This window comes from Pyrgilauda ruficollis, unplaced genomic scaffold, assembly GCF_017590135.1.
Source record: "Pyrgilauda ruficollis isolate IOZ18807 unplaced genomic scaffold, ASM1759013v1 scaffold6, whole genome shotgun sequence".
Taxonomy (NCBI): domain Eukaryota; kingdom Metazoa; phylum Chordata; class Aves; order Passeriformes; family Passeridae; genus Pyrgilauda; species Pyrgilauda ruficollis.
In genome coordinates, this window is record NW_024527710.1 from 17,515,445 (window position 1) to 17,535,536 (window position 20,092).

At 43.7% G+C, this 20,092-nt stretch overlaps 1 protein-coding gene across 3 annotated transcripts; it reads left to right on the top strand.

Annotated features, from left to right (window-relative positions):
- The first annotated feature begins 334 nt into the window (after positions 1-334).
- ALG6 (ALG6 alpha-1,3-glucosyltransferase) lies at positions 335-19,972 on the top strand. 3 transcript variants are annotated; one of them, XM_041483395.1, is made up of 15 exons: positions 335-459; positions 2,431-2,532; positions 5,473-5,557; positions 7,260-7,349; positions 8,003-8,091; positions 9,762-9,844; positions 10,770-10,834; positions 12,687-12,872; positions 13,041-13,176; positions 15,100-15,185; positions 15,550-15,634; positions 16,688-16,758; positions 17,045-17,113; positions 17,547-17,745; positions 17,909-19,972. In XM_041483395.1, exons 2-15 carry the CDS (start codon positions 2,451-2,453, stop codon positions 18,101-18,103), a joined length of 1,521 nt encoding a protein of 506 aa, XP_041339329.1. In that variant the 5' UTR covers positions 335-459; positions 2,431-2,450; the 3' UTR covers positions 18,104-19,972. The 3 variants fall into 3 exon arrangements, with proteins under 3 accessions (XP_041339329.1, XP_041339328.1, XP_041339330.1); XM_041483394.1 differs by having other exon boundaries at positions 339-469; XM_041483396.1 differs by having other exon boundaries at positions 379-469; positions 13,041-13,134.
- The last annotated feature ends 120 nt before the right edge of the window (positions 19,973-20,092 follow it).

Sequence of the window (20,092 nt, forward strand, 5' to 3'; positions counted from 1 at the left end):
CAGCCACAGCTTCTCTGGGCACCTGTGCCAGGGCCTGCCCCCCCTCACAGGCAGGAATTCCTCCCCAGTATCCCATCCATCCCCGCCCTCTGGGAGTAGGAACCATTCCCCCTTCCCCTGTTGCTTGTCCAGAGTCCCTCTCCAGCTCTCCCGAAGCCCCGTTAGGCACTGAGGTCGCCCCTGGAGCGTCCCCTCCTCCCGGAGCAGCCCGCAGCCCTCCCGGCCCGGCCCGGCCCCATCCATGGCGGAGCGTCCCTGAGGCGCTCCCGGTTCCCGCCCCGCGCACGCGCAGAGCCCTCCCGGAAGGCGCCGCGCAGGCGGAAGCGCGCGCGCCGGCCCGAGCCCGGTGGGAGCCGGCGGGACGGGCTGAGGGGAGCCGGGACGGAGCGGGGGCTGAGAGCGGCAGCGGGGCTGAGCCCGGGGCAGAGCGGTTGCTGAGAGCGGCAGCGGGGCTGAGCGGTGAGGGGAGGTGAGGGGGCTGTGCGGCGACGAGGCTGAGGGCGGTCAGGGGGCTGAGGGGGCTGTGGGGTGACGGCGGTCGGGGGGGCTGAGGGGTGAGCTGGCCACGGGCGCTGAGGACTTAGCGGGCTGAGGGGGCTGAAAGGCTGAGGGGTGTGAGAGGAAGCGGGTCGAGGGTTCTGAGGGGGCTGAGGGGCAGCAGGGTCCGCTGGTGGCCGGGGCCAGCTCGGGGGGGCTCGCAGCTCGGCCCCGGTGCGAGCCCCGCAGCGCCAGCCCGCCCTGGGGGCTCTGGGGAGGCCGGGCAGAGCCAGGGGTGAGAGGAGGAATAAAGGCGTCTCCTGGCAGGGATTAGGGAAACAGCAGGGTTGTAGGCAGGTATTGCTGCAACAGATTAAATTCTTCACTCGGTGTGTGCGTTTTTCAGCTGCTGAAATGTGGTCTTTTAAAAGAAGTTCTGGTCAGGGCCGTGCTTCTATGGCTGAGTTGTGTCGGCTCTGTGGGCCAGGGCTGGGTGGTTTGTACTGGTGGTATTTATCCGAATCTTCATTGCAGACAGTGTGTAAGGATAGCGTTTCTTTGTTGTTGTTTTTTTTTTTAATCTGTGATTTTCACCTCATGCTTACAGGTGGGATTTTTGAGATCACCTGATCAGGTGTTGCACATCCAGGGGAAGGTGAAAAGTTTGGGATTGACCAAACTGGCTTTATCATCCCCTAAAAGTTATTCCTAACATTGTTACCCACAGGATACCAAGAATTAAGAATTCTGTGCTTTAGAATCTAATAAAAGCCTGGCTTTTTGTTATAGGTAGTATGGAATAATTATTAAAGGTGAAAAATAAATAGGAAAGAATACTTTAAGAGCCACTTTTGAGAAAAGAGAAAGAAACTCAATATCCCAGAAAACAATTGTTATTCCAAATGTAGGGAATGGCAAAAGTAAATGAGTGAAACAGAGATGGGGGAGTCTGTAGGTGAGGCTGGTGCTATGTAATAATTAAGAAGGTGTAATTAATTAATAATGTGGCAAAACAGAAAAGAAGGACAGCTGTATCTTTTATTTAGATAAAAGTGCCTCCCCTGTGGCTGAGGCACAGGTGAAAACATGCAAATATCAGTGTTCACCTTCCTACCTATAGATGGAGATCTGCTGCCACAGATTTTTATTATTAATTAACTTCTTTTTTCCCCTTGTTGGTGGTGTTGGGTCACACCTTTCTGTGAATAGTAAATAAATGTGGGCGGAGTTGGAGAAGAATAAGCTAAACATGCCTTAGATGTTGCTTGTCTGTAACTAAAACAGCAGCTCAGTGCTTCTGCTGTATGGGATTTTTGGTTTTGGTCAGTAGCAAATGTATTAAACTCACTTAAATCAAAAGATGCCTTTTCTGCAAGGAAAATCTGTGGCAGTTTTACCCTTCAAGGCTGGAGTAGTTTCTTCCTCACATTTTTCCTAGTTCAGTCTAAAATTTTTCTGATTCTTCGGGTTGAAGTTTGCATATTCTGTAGTTAGTTGGTTTAGATTTTTTTTTTTTTTAAATAGGGCAACATAATAATTTTTCTGTTTCTTGGTTTCTGAGTTTCATGCACACAGCCTTCAATTTGACAATATTGGCAATATTTTTTTTACTGGATCCTTAGTGTGGTGAAATGAGCTTGGTAGGACAATTGCTTTTTGGGGGTGGAAGGATGGAGAATAATGTCTCCTGAGACCAATTAACTTTTAACTAAGTTTTATTTTGTTTAAAGCAGCAGTGGTGCCTAGACCAGATGTGCATTTTCATCATCTGGCCGTGGTGCTCTTAACTGAGGAAAGAAGCGGCATTAACGTAACACTGGGACACCAGCTCACTTTTTAACCCCTGTGCCTGTTAATAATGCAGCGAGTTGTTAATCTAGGAGCTGCTCAGCAGTGGTGGCTGAGCACAGGGGGCTGGCTGGTGCTGCAGCAGTGCCCCTGCTGTGTCCCCAGGTGCCTGGAGCGTGGCAGCCATGGAGAAGTGGAGCCTGATGACGATCTCGGTGCTGCTGGCGCTCACCGTGCGCTGGGCTGTGTCCCTGGGCTCCTACTCAGGTAAGGCTCCTGCACAGGCTGCAGCAGCCTCGGGGAGAGGCTCGTGGGGCTTGGCAGGAATGGAAATGAATGGTATTTACAGCTAATTTATTCTATTGGTGTTTGTATAAAATCATACGTCGGGAGCAATGTGTTATTTCAGTGAGTTGTTATATTTAAGTTTCTCTTGATTTCCCTGAGAATTCATTTTTCTTATTTTTTGAAGTGTTGCCATGACTAACATTACAGTTTGGAGCAGAACACTGGAAAAAAAACTCCATAACTTTTTTTTTTTTTTGAGTGGTGCTGATGATCATTCATGTTTTAGGATCAATATCTGGCTGTTTTCCCCTGTGCCTTTATTTGCAGAATATTGAAGTCCACTTGTACATTTGCCTCATACTGTCTTTTAAATTCTGTAGCAGACATGACCTTATTATTTGTATTTTTATTTAGCTTATATGTAGCTAATCCTGGTGCTAATGAAGACAGTGCAGAGGTGACATGGAGTGAACAATGACTCTGCCTTGTAGCTGTACCTCCTTAAGCTTGTTTACAGCAGCAGCCAGAGCTACATTCTGGTAATGGATGAGTTTTTCTCCTCCTCGTGTCAGAAGGCTTGCAAAGAATTAGCAAGTTCCTTTCCAAGCCTCCCAGTTCCATTCCTACACTTGGAATAAGCTTGCACAAGGCTTGCTCTCTGCAAATTTAACAAAAGATAAAAAATGAACCAATACTTTCAATCCTCATCAGCCCAAAGAATCACAAGTCAAATTCTACTCTGTTTTTTTTTGAGGCAATGGGGAGCCTCATCCCCTGAGCTGTTCAGGAGCATTCTGGTGATTTTTAACTGGTAATTCTGAGCTTCATTCACTTGAAGAATTTGCTTGAAGCTGAACTGCATTTCCAATTGTTTTGGTTGAGTTTGCTTTCTCAAAATGCCATTTCTGAGAGGCCTGTAGGTAACTGAGGTTTTACCCATTTCTAGGCAGGAAGCACCCTGGCTTCAGGCACACACAGGATTTCCCTTGCAGTGCAAGAGGATTTATTTAGAATTCCGTTGCTAACTAGATTTTTGTAAGTTGATTTAATTTCAAACCAATCAGGATTGTGGAAGAGACTCTAAAATAAAGCCCGAACTAAAATAACATTTTTTAAATCTTATTTCCTCCACAGTGCTGATATAACTTCTTTTGGAATAGGAAAAGGTGAATCTGATCCAGTCCAGCAAATTATTAAAGCTTGACTTTGAGCATTGGCTGGCTGTAAAAAGACAAACCCCAGTGTTGGAGCTGTCAAACACATAAATCCACTGGGATTTTTTTCCCTTTGTCTTCCTGCAGATGTAATAAACTTTTAATTCCACCCTCATTTACTGTGCACCCTTGGATCTCTGTCTCATGCCCACCCTGTTCCTTGCCATCAGCTTGCTTTTGGATCTGCCTCTGGAATTCAATGAAGAAGCAGAAACTAATACCTAGTTTTGAAAAGTTACCATTAGTGATGGCCTGGTCTTGGAGAATTTTACTGAGGAAAAATTTGGTTTCATAGGTTAATGCATAATTTTTTAGTGCATGTTCAAACTCCTGCTAAATGCAGGTATTGAGAGGCAGCTTCAAACCCTTAAAAAAAAAATCTGTTCCCACGTTAACAATAAAACTGAATTAGATCACTACTTTTAAGGTGTTTGTGAGCCTTTTAAAATAAAATATTCCAGTTTTATTATTTTTTAACTTCGTTTGTCTGTGTACTTGGTGTTTTCTCTAGATGGAAGTTAAATGTGCTTTGTCAAACTAACTGATCAGTAATTGGCTTTTAATAATCAAACCTTTGGATTAAGATATTTTGATCATTCTGAAGCCAATTAATTTTTTTCATCCCTTTTTCTCCTCAAGATTGAGAAATTGATACAAACACTCTAAAATTTGGATAATATCCATTTTGTATTTCAGCAATTCAAATATCCATTTTGTATTTCAGCAATTCAAATATCCATTTTGTATTTCAGTAATTCAAATATCCATTTTGTATTTCAGTAATCCAGTGGCACATTCTTTGTTCCACTGGACTTAGAGCTACAGAACTGACTGATGAAACTCCAGTGACCTCACTTATTTGGGAAACTTTAATCTGAATGTGTGAGAGTGGAGATAATCTGCTCTCTCCACCCCGCAGGAAGAAATTAGCAGAGATAAGAGGTCCTTTGCACTTTCTGGGAATAAATTGCACATTGCTGAGCTGGGGGATTCCCACAAACATAGATCATGGCTAAAACCACAGATGGCTTTCCTATATTTTAAAGAACCTCTTAAATCTCTGTCTGGCTCATGTCAATATTTCACTGGGAGCACAATCATTCCAGGTTCTGTTCTCAATGAGCAGGTTAATAGAGGTAAATAAACTCTGGGAAGATGCTTTGCATGCTGCCATTATCACAGTTAGGCCTCCATCGAGGGGAGTATTTGACATCTGAAGTATTTGCATTGAGAAAGCTTTCTTTTCCATGAAAATGGCAAATATTAGTATTATGATGATATTAATAGTAAGACACCATGACATGGCTGAAACAAGTGAGAATATTGACAATTATCACACACCAAGGGAGTGCAGCAGCTCCCACAGAATCACTGTAACATGTCCATTATGTGCATTTTCCTAGTTCAGGGAAAGTACCACATTTTTCATCTGCACTTGGAAATGATTTTTTTTGTCAGATGAGGAAGCAGTTCTTCACAGCAGAGTATCTTGATAAATGCTCATTGCAGAAATCTCCAGAAAGCCAAAAGAACACATTACTTTTTTTTTTTTTTTTCTCTCTGTTAGACTGCATGATGAGGTCTCTATTTGCTCTCGATATGGAGGGATGGAGAATAAAATTAGTAATTAATATGCAATACCTAACTGGGGGAAAGCAATCTATAAACCAAATAATGTCCTGAATGCTGTGTCCTCTCTTTTTAGGGGCAGGAAAACCACCTATGTATGGAGACTACGAGGCTCAGAGGCACTGGCAAGAAATCACCTACAACTTACCCATCAGGCAGTGGTAGGTGTGCTTTCAAAGGGAGAACAGGGGGAAATCCTGCTTGTGTTCTACACCTCTGAGTTCATTTTTTCTTCCATGATCCATGAGATTTTTAAATGTGGGAATTCTGGATTTAAGTGTAGCGAGCTTCATTTGTACAGATCATGTAAAACAGGAGAGGAATTATTCTAAATATTTTATTTATTTTTGCATTATTCCTAATATTCTTTAGAGTAAAAATTTAGTCCATATATGTGCTACAACTCAAATTGGAATATATTGGAATTCCAGCTCTCTTCCAGCAAGGACAGGGGTGTTTTGGGTGTGTGGTGTAATTTTTCCTTGGCTGTCTGTTGGGGAACAGACTAATCTCACAAAATAGAAAATTAGTTCACTTGTGTTCTGTAAATACATGTGAACTCTGCAGATGGCTCTGCATAGTGACCTCAGATCATCTTGTTGTTCCTATATTCTCATTTTGGTCCTTTTTTTTTCCTGGGATATCCAAACCCTGACTGTGCCAGAGTTGGGATAAGTGGTGTTACATAATAATGGAGTTGGCAGCTTTGATCCACTCTGCTACACTGAACTGTGTCTCCTTAAAATGAGGAGTTACAGCAGCCAATATTCCCAGGCATTCCCAGGGGCCAGATCAGACACTGCTGCAGGCTGGGTTTGGCCAGGTGGGCACCTTGGGCTTGTATTTGCTCTCTGGTTCTATAATTGATGTAATTTTATATTTATAATTGAAGGGGGTTTTGGGGTTGGGTCTGCTGTGGGAATTGAATCTCTAATACAACAAAGTGGGTGTTTGGAACAGCACATCTTGGCTGCAAGGGATTGCATTCTAGAGTTTAAATATTGCTGGTTTATATTATTCTGTAAAGTCCTTTAGGAACATCTTTTTTATTCTGCTGCTAATTAAAACTCTGAAAGCTTCCTTACTAAATATTACTGGATATATAAATGTTGGTTTTCTTTTTTTTAATTGAAAACTTTATGGAAGGTAAAATGAAAAAAATAAACCCCTGAAACTGGCAAGTGCCCTGAAAGTTGCAAACTGTGACATTCTGCATGAAGAATCTGCACTGCCTTGGCAGGAGCAATCTTGAATTGTAGGATAAGAGGCAGAGATGCAACTCAAAGAAATGTGATTTATCTTCTGTTCAGAGGACACTTCAGGCAGCTCATAAAGAATTCAAGAAATATCATTTACTATTATAAATGTCAAAAATTGGCTGCATTTGAGGAGAGGAAGTGGAAGAGCCAAGAGCCTGCCCCGTGGCAGTGGGAGCAGCCAGGCAGTGTTTCACTGGCAGGTGGGAAGGGGCTGCTCCTCATTGCTGCAACTTCTCCTTGGCCAAACCCCTCTGATCTCATTTGGAAAAGGTGACTTTGTTTTGACTGCTGCCGTAGAAATCCTGACACAACATAATCCCAAATGGGAAAAACCTTTTCCTTCCCTTCACCTGGGTTTGGAGGTAGAACCAGGAGTTTTTCTCTCCACTGAAGTGAGATTTAGCAGCTTTTTTTTCAGCCACAAATATGTGAACTCTGCATCACTTTTGCTGTTATTTTGTTGCTTGAGACTTATTTAACGTGTAGTAAATTAGGCAGGTATAGATGTTGCCACCTTCTATTTTGGATTTGGAATGCATTTAGTTCCTTGGGTCAAAACCAAGCTGGAAATGTAGTCTTTAAACTGTATTTTATGGTTTTTTAGGTACTTCAATACAAGTGACAACAACCTGCTGTACTGGGGCCTCGATTACCCACCTCTCACTGCCTATCACAGTTTTGTGTGTGCTTACATGTAAGTTCAGTGTTTGAAATCCTGTGTTTCATTTTTCTTCCTGGGTATTCAGCTTTCTCTACAAGCCACTGCTGGATCTGGGATGCCCAGGGGAAAGTGCTGCAGGAACAGGGAGCATTGCCTGGGAAAGCTCTCGTGTGTGCAGAGCCCAAGTGACATTTGATGAGTGGATATCATGTAAATAGAATTCTGTTATTGGAATACTTTTTCCACAAGGGCTTTGCTGTTGGTGGAATGAGACTTATGGAATAAGAATGTAGGTTAAAGTGCACAGGCACAGCTATGTGGGGCATCTATGTGAACTGTAAATGGTTTATATTTAATACTTAAGCATGAAAGGTATTTACAATTGTTTTTTTTTAAAGTCCCTGGAACCAGACTGGAGGTGGTTATCTTGTCCTAATAAATATTGTATTCCATTTTTACTGTTTCCAAGGGTTATTTTTTTTTTAATTGTGAAACAGTCTATAGTGTAAACTGATCTAGTGGTGAGGAAAAGCTTTCATTGATCACTATTGCTCTCTGAAATATTTCTTCTCATTCATCTTAATTCTTGGAATCTGCTCCTGTCTGTGTCATCTTTATTGCTGCAAGGAGTGTAAAGGGAAATGAGAACTGTCTGCATTTTGATGTGTCTGTACTTTGTTTTACAGTGCAAAGTTAATAAATCCTGATTGGGTTGCTCTGCACACATCTCGGGGCTATGAGAGCCAGCCCCATAAGTTATTTATGCGTACAACAGGTAGGAAGATTATATTTCCTTGGGATCATCCTGCACATTTGTCTTGCTTACTAATTCAGCATGTTTAATATGCAGCTTCTCTCTCTTTACTGGTTTATTCTCAGGTTTTTAATTGGGTGGTTTGCAGGTCCATTTCTGAGGCAAATTCCTGCATTATTTCCTCTTCTGCCATCATTTGTGAATTTGATGAATATGAAATATAGAAACAAATTTGCAACCCAATTGATTAATTAAAAGCTCTAAAACACAGCTGCTCTTTGTAGCATAGACTCACGTTTTAATTTTGAAAACTATTCTTGTTTTCCCTTCTATTCTGCTAAATAGTCTTATTTTTAGCTCAACTTGATTTTTATTGTAAAATTATTTTACATGTAGCCTGGCATTTAGAACTTAACCTCTGAGGTATCAGAGATCTTCATTAGGAGCTGATCTCAAAGGCAGAGATGTTTGATATTATTACTGTGAGCAAAAAAGTAAAAATTTATTTTACTACTTGTATTCTAAATTTGTCTTCCACCATTTGATTATTTTGAACTACAAAAAAAAGCAGAAGGTTTGTACCATAATTTGGTGGCTGCAGCAGTAGGACAGCAAACAGTGTGGCCAGTGAACTCTTGTTTCTTGTTACTATTTTCTTTCTTTCATTTGAAATGTCTTTTGCTTTTTCTAACACAAAATGCTTTCTGATTGCAGCAGCAGAATTTGTTGTTCATCAATAGCTTTTCTGTACCTCACAAAGCTCTCAGTCTGCTCTCTGGTAATTGATTGAATTGAAAAAAAATAAAAATCACTAGTATTTAATTACCCTTGAAATGGTCTTTATTAATTTTGAAATCAACTCACTTGACACAACACTGATGGATCTGGAGAGCTGATAAACACCTTTTAACAGGGGCCATTAGAGGAGTGCATTAAAATAATTCAGGGTGGTCAATGGCAGCTTTATTTTAAGCTTCAGTGTATTTGTTTTGCTAACACCTTGGTTATATTTGTTCAGTTGTGGCTTAAGCTGGCAAAACCATTCATCCCTGGATAACTGAAATGTTTAAACATCTCCTTTCTCTCTTGGAGCCACTGCACATTTGCTGAAAGTGGTTTGTAGAAATAATCTGAGGGGGTTTTTTGAGTTTTTAGGACAACTCAAGAAGAATTCACCTGCTGGACATGCCCTGAGCAGGGGAACCTGTTGGCTCTGTTTTCTTGCCCCTCTCACAAATCCTTGCTGTAGGCAGGTGATCAAAGCCAAATCCCTGCTCTCAGTCTCTTCATCCCCATCACTGGTAATTCACACAGAGATTGGGATAATCTGGAGTTTCTTCCCTGTGCCCCAGCCCCTCTGTGCTGTCCCACAACCTGGGTGCAGGCAGGGCTGATTTCTTTGGGGCATTCCCGAATGCCTGCCCTGCTTGTGGCATGTCAGGAACTAGAGAGTGACTGAGGCTGTGCCAGGAGCCAGGACAGCTGAAAACGTGGAAGCAGCAGCTCTGGGACATCAGAAATGAGCCTGAGAAACATTAACAAGATCAAATTCTGTAGACCTGGTTCTTTTTGTCCTTTGAAGTGGAACTGCCCAGTTTATTTCTGATATTTTGATGTTTATTTGCCTGTGTTTTTTCCTTGCCTCCTCCTTGCGGGAGGATTCTAATGGAAAGTTAATCTTTATTTTTCAGTGTTTGTTGCTGATCTGCTGGTTTATATCCCTGCAGTTATTTTATATTGTTTTTCCTTGAAAGAAACATCTGCTAAAAAAAAGGCAAGTACCTGGTGTGTGTAAATTAAACAAAGAAAACACTGTTAGTACAGAGTAGGAGTGTAACACTGAGTTAATTAACACCTAGAACACCCTGATGGCTTCCACATAAAACTGATGGCAACCACTATAACTCATATTATAGGCTTTTCACTTTAAAACATTAAAAAAGCCTTTTTTTTCTCTTATAGCAATTATTTCAATGCTTTTAATAACAAGATTTTCCATTAATTTATTACTTGAGTAGTAAAAAAAAACCATTTGTGGGGTGGTAGAAACATCTGCTAAAAAAAAGGCAAGTACCTGGTGTGTGTAAATTAAACAAAGAAAACACTGTTAGTACAGAGTAGGAGTGTAACACTGAGTTAATTAACACCTAGAACACCCTGATGGCTTCCACATAAAACTGATGGCAACCACTATAACTCATATTATAGGCTTTTCACTTTAAAACATTAAAAAAGCCTTTATTTTATACAATTATTTTAATGCTTTTAAAAACAAGATTTTCAAGATCTTAACAAGATTAATTTATTACTTGAGTAGTTAAAAAAAAAAAACCCAAAAAACATTTGTGGGGTGGCAGGGGGGGATTTGGGAGCTGCTTTGTCTTGAGCACTCCTTACATAGATTTTGGAATAACAAGTCTCCTGATTTTTGGAGTGGTTTAAGATGGGTGTAGGTGGTCTTTGAGCAGTTGTAAAGGGAAGGCAATACTCAGTATTCTCTAATGTATGGTAAATCTTTATCCTTTTTTATTCCTCAAAATATTCCTGGCAGATGATTACTTGTAGAGAATAAGATTCCTACCTACAGGATGCACCATGGAGTGGCACATTTTTGTACTGGAGCAGGAGTAGTTTCTCTGCCTAATGTCTAATTTTGGACTGATTATTTTTCCCCTCTCTTTTTTGATCCTTCTTGCCAGGTTTCCAGTGCTCTCTGCATCCTGCTTTATCCAGGCCTCATCCTTATTGACCATGGGCACTTCCAGTATCCTTGTTCTGCATGGCAATGAATTCTGTTTGTGGAATTACTGCTCCTTAGCACTTGTTAGCTGAGCATGGGGTGGCTTTGGTGTACAGAGTCATCTGGGGGCTTCTGCCCACCCCAAACAGAGATATCAAGGAAGCTGCAAGTCTGAAACATATTGGAGATAAAAATTATTGATATTGGCACAAATCAATCCCAACATGAATATCATTCTTCCCATGCCTCCAGCTCATCTCCCTGTCAGTCATTTCACTGCAGGCAGCATCAGTGGGGCTGTGACAGGGAGGAGAGTGATGGGTTGTGCTCCTGTGATTTGTGTGTGCAGAGGGAATCCCCTTAGATCTTCCTAGGATGGCAGAGCAGTGGCAGGTGGAGCTGTGCAATGTTCAGCTCTGTAAAACCTCTCCTGCCTTGGCTGCACAGCTCCAGGAGGTGACTTCAGGGCTGGCTGGTGACACCTTCACAGGGGCTTTTTGATAATGACAATCCTGCTTTTATACTGATTTTGTGCAGGAGCAGCCCGATGCTGTCAGCTCACCCCGTGCTGGAGGTGCAGGGATTTCCTGCAGATTTCTGTGCCAGCCCTGCCACTCTGATGTGACCAATGCCACCCTCTGAGCAGCTGCAGCAAGGCAGAGATTGCTTTCCCTGAGCTGCTGCACCTCTGCACGATCAGGGCCTCTCGGTGTGAGTTTGCTGATGTGAAATCAATGAGGTGTCAAATACACCTGGTGATGTGGAGTGGGAAATGTGAGTGGGCTGAGAGCTCGTGGGCAAGCTGGATGTGTTGTCACAGCTGCTTAGGTTGACAGAGGGAAAACAAAATATTGTGACATTTCTGACAATACAAGAAATACAAGGGACAGTTTACAAGGGATGGAGTGACAGGACAGGAGGGAATGGCTTCCCACTGCCAGAGGGTGGGTTTGGGTTGGATATTAGGGAGAAATTCCTCCCTGGGAGCATGGGGAGCCCTGGCACAGAGTGGCTGCCCCTGGATCCCTGGAAGTGTCCAAGGCCAGGCTGGAGCATCCTGGGACAGTGGACGGTGTCCCTGCCATGGGGTGGCACTGGATGGGCTTTAAAGTCCCTTCCAATTCAAACCAGTCTGGGAGTCTGTGTTTACTGATTTTTCTAAGTTTTTCAAAAAGCAAGTAAAAACCAAAGCTTTTGTTACAGTTTACAAAAATTACAAAACTTTGTTGCAGTTTAATAGTAAGTGTAGCTTAGACTCTTCAAAATCTTCTGAGCCTGGAAAGCTCTTTGCAAAGTCACAAGGCAGTAACATTGTTTTTAGCAACTATTACTCATTGTTTGAGCAGGATTAGCAGTCAGGGAACTGGTCATGGATGAGGGTGCCTTGTGTGTGTAACAGAATCACAAACCCTTCAGAAGTCCTTGAAGGAAATTATACATAATTTAAACACTGACATATTTGAATATTCTGCACTTATATTGTGGGAGCTGGGAGGGAAAGCTTGTGAGAGCTTTATCATTACTCATGTAAATACCAAGAAGAAAATGTTGCTTGTTGCAGAGAACTGTCACTGCCACCAAAAGCTGGGTTGGCTGAATGCCTGTGTAATTACATATGTAATTAACACACACAGAACTTGCCCTCAGATTTGCCTGGGCAAACTCTGAATCAAACTTGAAATATAAAAATTACACTTACAATGGAAGTAATTTTTTTATCTTTGGGGGCAACATAGTCACTACTGGCAATGTGTTCTTAAAGCTAACTTGGCAAAACTCATTTTACAAGCTATTTCTGCTTTCCCTCAGGGCATTGGAAGGAATTGCTGCCTTCCAGAAGAGAGATGTGTATCTTGTCCTTGACATAAAAAACCATATACAACTCAGTGAGCCTTGGCTTGGCCCTGTGGGCTGTCCTTTGTTTGTCCCAGGACTGGGACCTCCTGGGCTCCGTGGCATTTTGCTTGGCCTTAAATTATAAGCAAATGGAGCTCTACCATTCCCTGCCCTTTTTTTGCTATTTACTTGGAAAGTGCTTCAAGAAGGGACTGAAAGGAAAGGGGTAAGTGGGTTTAAAGTGTTTTGTCTTAGGAATCAGACTGGCATGGGGAATGGGGTTGTCCTTGTCTGCAGGAGGGCATTCCTGGATTCATTTCTGTGGGAGGTAGCAGTCCTGCAGGATTTGTGCCCAGCCCTGCTGGCTCTGTGCTGATGTGCTGTCCCGTTGCAGGTTGGTGCTGTTGGCTAAACTGGCAGGGACAGTGCTGGTGTCCTTCGCTGCCTGCTGGCTCCCGTTCGGCACCGACGTGGAACAAATCATGCAAGTACTCAGAAGACTCTTTCCCATTGACAGAGGCTTGTTTGAGGCATGCATGTTTTCTTCTCCCACCCTGCCCTGTCCTGTATTCTTAGATCCCTGGAGAAACCTTCAGGCTGACCTTTAGGATTTCATGGGGGAGACAGCGCAGGGCCAGTAACTCGAGACGGCTTCTTCAGCAGTCGTTTCTTGCCAGTTATTTAATCCAGTGTTTAACCCCAGCTCAGCTGGCATCTTCCAGGATATTATACCAGGAGACAACACTTATCCCATCATCAAACCCATACTTCAATCCATACATTTTTCCATTGAAATAGATTCCATAGTAATTGACAGTGTCAGAAGATGTAACCTTGAAAGTCAATGGCTTCAGCCTCTTGGGTTCTGCTCCCCTCTTTTCAATGGGGTTAATTATTTTTCTAAAACAATGTTTAAATGGTGTTTTAGATACAGCCTAGAACTTCCTTTTTGACTCACCTTGTGCAGTTTCCACAATATTTTCCAAAAGTTTTAGGCCACTGCTGCTTTTGGTTTTGCTCAGGCTGTAGACACGCCCATGCTGAAGGAGCTGAGCCTTAATCCAGTCACTCAGTTCCTCGTTTACCAAATGGCAATGCCACAGGAATTTGGGATAAAAGAAAGGGTTCTCATGTCCCAGGTCACAGGGAGTTGCTGCTGCTTTAATTGGGGTACAAGTCAATATTCCACTTTTTACAGCAGATTCTCAATTTCAGGCTTAACCCAGAAAATGAAGTTGTGAATTTTCAGGTTGTCACAAGGATTAAAGCAAATTCTCATGTAGTTTGATTAATCTTAATTATTCTTTTAAACTTTTTCAGATGTAAATAATATCACAACTGACACTTTTTCCCCCCCAAAAGTTAGTGCTGATGGACTAAAGGCAGTGGAGGTGTTCTTAGTGTATTCTCTGCTGGCTTATTTTAAAAAACCCAACAAACACCAAACAACCTCTCCAAAACACCCCCAAAAAAACAATGACCCTTTTCCTTGAGAATTTGGAATTTATAAAGGAATCATTTTGCTCAGCACACCTTTTATTGAGTACCAAGTTTAAAAATAAAATCTTTAAATGACAATAACCAACGAGTCTGAAAGAGCTGGAGGATTTTAGTCTAATATTAGCCCAAATATTTTCTGAGCTGCTCAGGGCAGTGACTTGCTGGATGCTGATGGAGATAAAATGAGAATTTGTCCACGTAAGCAGCGCTCAGTAACTTGGCCTGGGGTGTGACAGGTTCTGTGCAGCTCCCATTTGCAGCCAGGGTGTGCCAGTTCCCATTTGCAGCCCGGGAACACTTGCTGGTGGCTGGAAATTCAGGCTGGCTGTGAGGAGGAGGTTGCTGGTGCTGCCAGGGCTGTGTTCCCCGGAATCCCCGGCGGATTCCGGGCGCTGGCAGCGGGGACGGAGGGGCTCAGTTGCTGCTGGGAGTTGTGTCTACACAGCTGTGCCTCCAGCAGCTGTCTGGGGATGAGTTTCACCAGCAGGAGAGCTGCAGTTACAAATTTAATTTTGAAATAGATCCTAGCACAAGTGCTAATGTCTTTAGACTTCTTGATTTATTGGGGGTTAACTCTGTCAGTGCTAGCAGGCAGCGAGCACGGGCAGGTACGGAGGAGAAAGGATTCACACGGGCCAGGGTTTGCTCAGGGACAGTTTCACAGCCTTACTCCACAAGAGGTCTGCTCTCATGGGTTAAGTTGTCATCCTTGTGCTGAAGAACTGTTTCTCACTTACTTTAGAGCCTGTTTTAATTGGTTCTCTTGAAAATTTCCATTTTTGAAGAGCAGAATCATCCCCGGTGCATCTGAGAACTTGATGTACTCCTGCAAGTGTTACTTGCACTCTCATGGCAGAAACCCAACAATCCCCACCTCCCAAGCCCCATTGTTCCCACAAACATGAGTGTATTTATATATAACTATCACTGATTGCTGTTTCATTTCCTTCCAGGATAAAGTAGCCAATATTTGGTGCAGTCTAAGTGTCCTTATAAAGATAAAGAATGTAATATCCCCTCGAACTCAGCTGAAACTCAGGTAAGACATAACTGGAGTGCCTTAGGTAGTTTTTGTCTGCAATATTTTTTTTCAGGAGTAAATTTTCTCTAATTGTATTCTTTCCTATACTGTATTTTTCTGACAAGTCATGAAGGAGAAATACTGGGAATATTTATGACTGAAAAATTTCCTGCTTGTTTATATAGTGATTTAAGCAGCTTGGTTAAAACTGAGTTAAAATTTGCAAATTCAAAGAATTCAAGTATCTTTCAATGCTCTTAAAAGTCAGAGCTCCCAGTTCTCCTTGACTCAGTGAAGAATTCAGGTCTGGCTCTGCAGAGTGAAGTGTTAATGTCTGTAGTCCCTCACATATTAAAACTGTTTTTCTTCCCCAATCCTTTAGTTTTGCTATAACATTCCTGAGCCTGCTCCCTGCCTGTATCAAGCTCACTGTCCAGCCTTCCCTGCGAGGGTTTAAATTTGCCTTGGTGAGTGTTTGCTGTTCACTGCTCCTTGTTTTGTATCCACCACAAGCACTGGAGGGCAACCAGCAGTGCCAACAGCCCTTGTGCAGGGCACAGAGGGTGGAGCCATCAAATGCTGAAAGAATTGGTTAAAAAGTGTTTTACTTCCTCAAATCCAGGACTCTGACCTGGTCTTTAAACCCAGACTTGTTCCTTAAGCCCAGTTTTCTTTATTTAACTCTGTATTTTTATTATCTTCCTCTGAAGAGCCTTTGGAAGATTCCACACACATTTAAACCTCATCTAGAATTGGGATTTCTGCTCTTTTTGTTTGGCTTCCAAAGTGCCAAGTTTTTCCTCCTTCACTGGCTCCAAAATTCCATTAAAAATTCCCCAAATGGACATTGTGAGCTCATGAGTGGTTTGAAAATAAAATTATCCCATTTTCCAAAATGTTTGCCTTCTCTTAGTCTCATCATTGAATTGAAGCACATTGCCATGACTCCCCTGCAAAAACTGAGTTCTCCTTAAAATCAAAATTAGATGGAGCTGGGTCCAAGTTCCAGAGTTACAAGATGGTTTCTCTTTTTAGTTTTACTACAGCATTACCTAGAACTAACATTTATCCCAAGAACTGGTTGGTTTTACACATTTTTATTTGGTGGGGGAATAAAAAGACAATTTGTTTACTTTTTCTGTTGGCTGGTCTTGATGAGGAGCAAAATTTCGTGTCAAAAATGGGGGTAATTCTTACCAGGAGTGGGATTTGCCAGTGCCTGTGTGTGGGAATATTGTGATTCCTTGCTCTTGTCAGGGAAGCTGAGCAAGAGTGAGGCTCTACCTGAAGGGCTTTGGATGTTTTTCCAGAATTAGTCACAAACAAGGTGGTTTTGGTATGTGAGGGTGGTCCAGGAGCTGCTCTGGGTGCCTGGGGCTTGCACTGCAGGAAATGCAGCAGTTAATGAGAGAACTCAGCTCGTTTAGCTGCTGCCCCACGCAGAGCCTGCACCTGCAGACACCAGAGCAGAGCTTTGCTTTGCAGTCACGGGCTGACACATCTCTGCTCTCTCTCCTAAGGTCAGCTGTGCCTTGTCATTTTTCCTGTTCTCCTTTCAAGTCCATGAAAAGTCTATTCTTCTCGTGTCAGTGTAAGTAAATAATTTTTCTGTGAATGAAATTGGATCTTTTCCTCATCTTCTTATTGCATGCTGCTTTCACTTACAAATAGACCAGATTTCAACAACTCTTCACATTTGCTTTTCTAAATCACTTGTAAGTGAAGGTGTGCAAGTACAGCCAGGCTGGTCTGTCCTTTCAGTGCTGCCTGTGGGGACAGTCCCCAGCACTGCTGTTCCCTGGGGATATCCTACAGGGACTGGGAATGCTGTTTGATTAGGGAATAGTTGATATTTCTTTTTCTTCCTCTCATTCTAGCCCAGTTTGCTTACTCATAAATGAAATCCCCTTCATGGCCACATGGTTTCTACTTGTGTCAACTTTCAGGTGAGTTGGAGAAACTGTTAACAGAGCTGTAGAGACACTGGGGACAGGGGATGGAGGGACAGGACACAGGGAATGGCTTCCACTGCCAGAGGACAGGGATGGATGGGAGATTGGGAATTAGGAATTGTTCCCTGGCAGGGTGGGCAGGCCCTGGCACAGGGTGCCCAGAGCAGCTGTGGCTGCCCCTGGATCCCTGGCAGTGCCCAAGGCCAGGCTGGAGCAGCCTGGGACAGTGGGAGGTGTCAGGGTTGAAAGAGGATGAGCTTTAAGGTCTCTTCCAATGCAAACCCATCTGTGTTGGGTTTCATGGATTCCATGAAAACTCTGTTCTGCCCCAGTTAGGGATAAAGGGATGAGGATCAATTATGTACTGGTTTCCCTCCTCTCCCTGCACGCTGTGGCTCCCTGGATGCTGCTGGCCTGTCCCCTGCAGCCTGCTGCCCCTGCTGCTGAAGGACGAGCTGCTGCTGCCCTACGCCGTCACCACGCCCGCCTTCCTGGCCGTGTGCCTGGCCTCCTTCTCCATCCTGGAGAAGACCTCAGCAGAGGACCTACAGCTCAAGGCCTTTTCCCTTTCCCTCAAGGGTTATGTGTCCTGGTTTAAGTCCTTTCCCAGGATTGTCAGGAGCCTGGTAAGCAAATTTTATTCCTTTACCCCTTCCTTGCAGCTTCTCCCAGCACTGAAGTACCAGTGGAGGGGGGGCTGTCCCTTTGTTGTGCCACGTGGAAGCGTGCAGAGCAGAGTGAGGTGGCAGCTGAGCTGTCTGAGGTGTCCCATCACTCGTTGTGTTGCAGTTCCTGCTGTCCCTGTCCCTGATGGGACTCCTGTCAGTGCTCAGTGCTGCGGTGCCTCCTCCCCAGCGCCTGCCGGATCTGTTCCCTCTGGCCGTGGCCGTGGTTTCCTGCCTGCACTTCCTGCTCTTCCTGGTGTATTTTAATGTTGTCATACTCTGGGACTCCAAGAATAGAGGGCAGAAGAAAATCAGTTAATGAAGCTGAAGCTGCAGGACTGAGAGTGCTCAGTGAGAGGTGCCAGCACTGCAGAGGAGCCTGTGTGTGATGGACACAACTCGAGGAAAGCCAGGAAAAACTTTTTGCTTATTTAAACACAAAACAATCAAAGACTGTTTTAAAGGAGAAATATTTTGAAGAGCATTGGGAATGGGATTTGATTTGTTTTCTTTGGAAGTGTCATACTTTTGTTACCATTTGTTAACCTAAAATGCTTAATAAAGGACCAAATTTTGAATTAATGCTAAAATACTGTATTAGCAAAAGCAGCATGAAGTTTTCTCCTTTCCCAGGATAAAAAGCCCAAGGAAGTAGTGCAGGTCAAGAGTAAACTCGTGCCTGGCAGCACTGAAGTTGTGGTGCTGATTGCTGTATGACACAAACCTGGTTTGTGGCATCAGTCACTGTCCCCCTGTGCTGGGGGTCAGCAGCTCTGGTGTGGCTTTGAAACTGCTGCAAATCTCTTTAACAGCACTGAAAAGCCAAAACTTTTGGTTCTACTGCAATAAAAGCTGAGGTGCTGCAGTGCAGTTTGAAAATACCCAAACCCCTTATTAAATTGCACAGCAATTTGCAGATGTAAACTGAACTCAACTCTGCAATTTCTCCCCGGGCACAGCTCAGCCTCCAAAGCCAATAATTCAGAAAATACAAATTGATTGAGTAATTATAAACATAACAAAGCATGGAGGAAGAAAATAAATCATAAAGCAATTTAGGGTTGTATAGTTTAATTAGGAGTCAGTCTACCCTTTTTTTTCTTTCTGTATCTATATATAAATATAAAAGAAGCTCCCCCCTTGTTTAAAGGCTTCCCCTGTCACATTCCAGGCTGTCACTGCCCTCAGCCTCAGTGTGTGAATCAGCTGTTCTGGGAACTTCCAGCTGGGCCAGTTCTGAGCCCTGGCACTGGACTCCCACAAGCTCCGTGTATTTGTGCACTTTTTTCCAGGCTTATTTGTTGTGGAAAAAATACCCCCAGGCAACACTGCATCCCTGGAAGCTCAGAGAGAGTGGAAAAGGGGCTCTGGATAGGAAATAGAAGGATATTGGTTCAGTTTCCCTACACTGCAACACTTCCCTATAAAACAACAAAAGTTCCATCTTTTCACAAGGATTTAGGATTTTCTGGGTCTGACTCTTAACTGTGGCATGCAAGAGCTCTGCCCACAGCACGGCCTTTCTGCAAGTGTGGGCTGAGTGGCACTGAGGGGACAGAAAAAGGACACAAAATAGGAATCTTTGTCTCCAGAGGCTGTGAAATCCCAAAGCCACCGTGTTTTCCCCCAAGGAACGGCTGCCTGAGGAAGGGCTGTACCGTGGGACAGGGAAATGAAGGTGGATGGAAGCAGAGGGAGCCCAGGGTCTCATTAGCCCCAGCAGAGCCCAGGCCCATCCTTCCCCGTACCCAAACATTAGTTTTGGGTGTATCCCTTTCCTTTGTCCTTGAGGTGGCCTCGGGGGGTGATAAAGTGAGAGTCACCCGATCCACCTTGTGTGGAACTGGAAATGGTTCTTAACAGCCCCAGCTGCTTCAGAGGCAAAAGCCTGGTGCAGCAGGAGGTCACAGCCAGAGTGCTCAGAGGCTGGGCTGTGCAGGAGCTCGCTGTGCAACTCCCGTCTCCCTGAAAACGCCCCATTCATATCTGCCATGGGGGAGTTCTGCTGTGCTCACTGCTGGCCATCAGCACCTTTGCTCTTGGTTCCTGAACAAGTTGGGTGCTGTTCTGCCAGGACTGCCCAAAACAGCTCCATTTAGACCAGCACAGTTGGTTCCAGACTCATCTGAGATCAATCATTATTTAATTTCCAGCTCCAGAGGTTATAGAAACTCTGGCTGGCTCAGGGACCCTCAGGGCTGGGGCACCTCACACACACACAGCCCCCAGCTGAAAGCCTGGCAGAGCAGGGGAAATGAGAGCAGCTGCCACAATTCCCTCAAACACTTCCTCACCTTCTTCCCAGTCG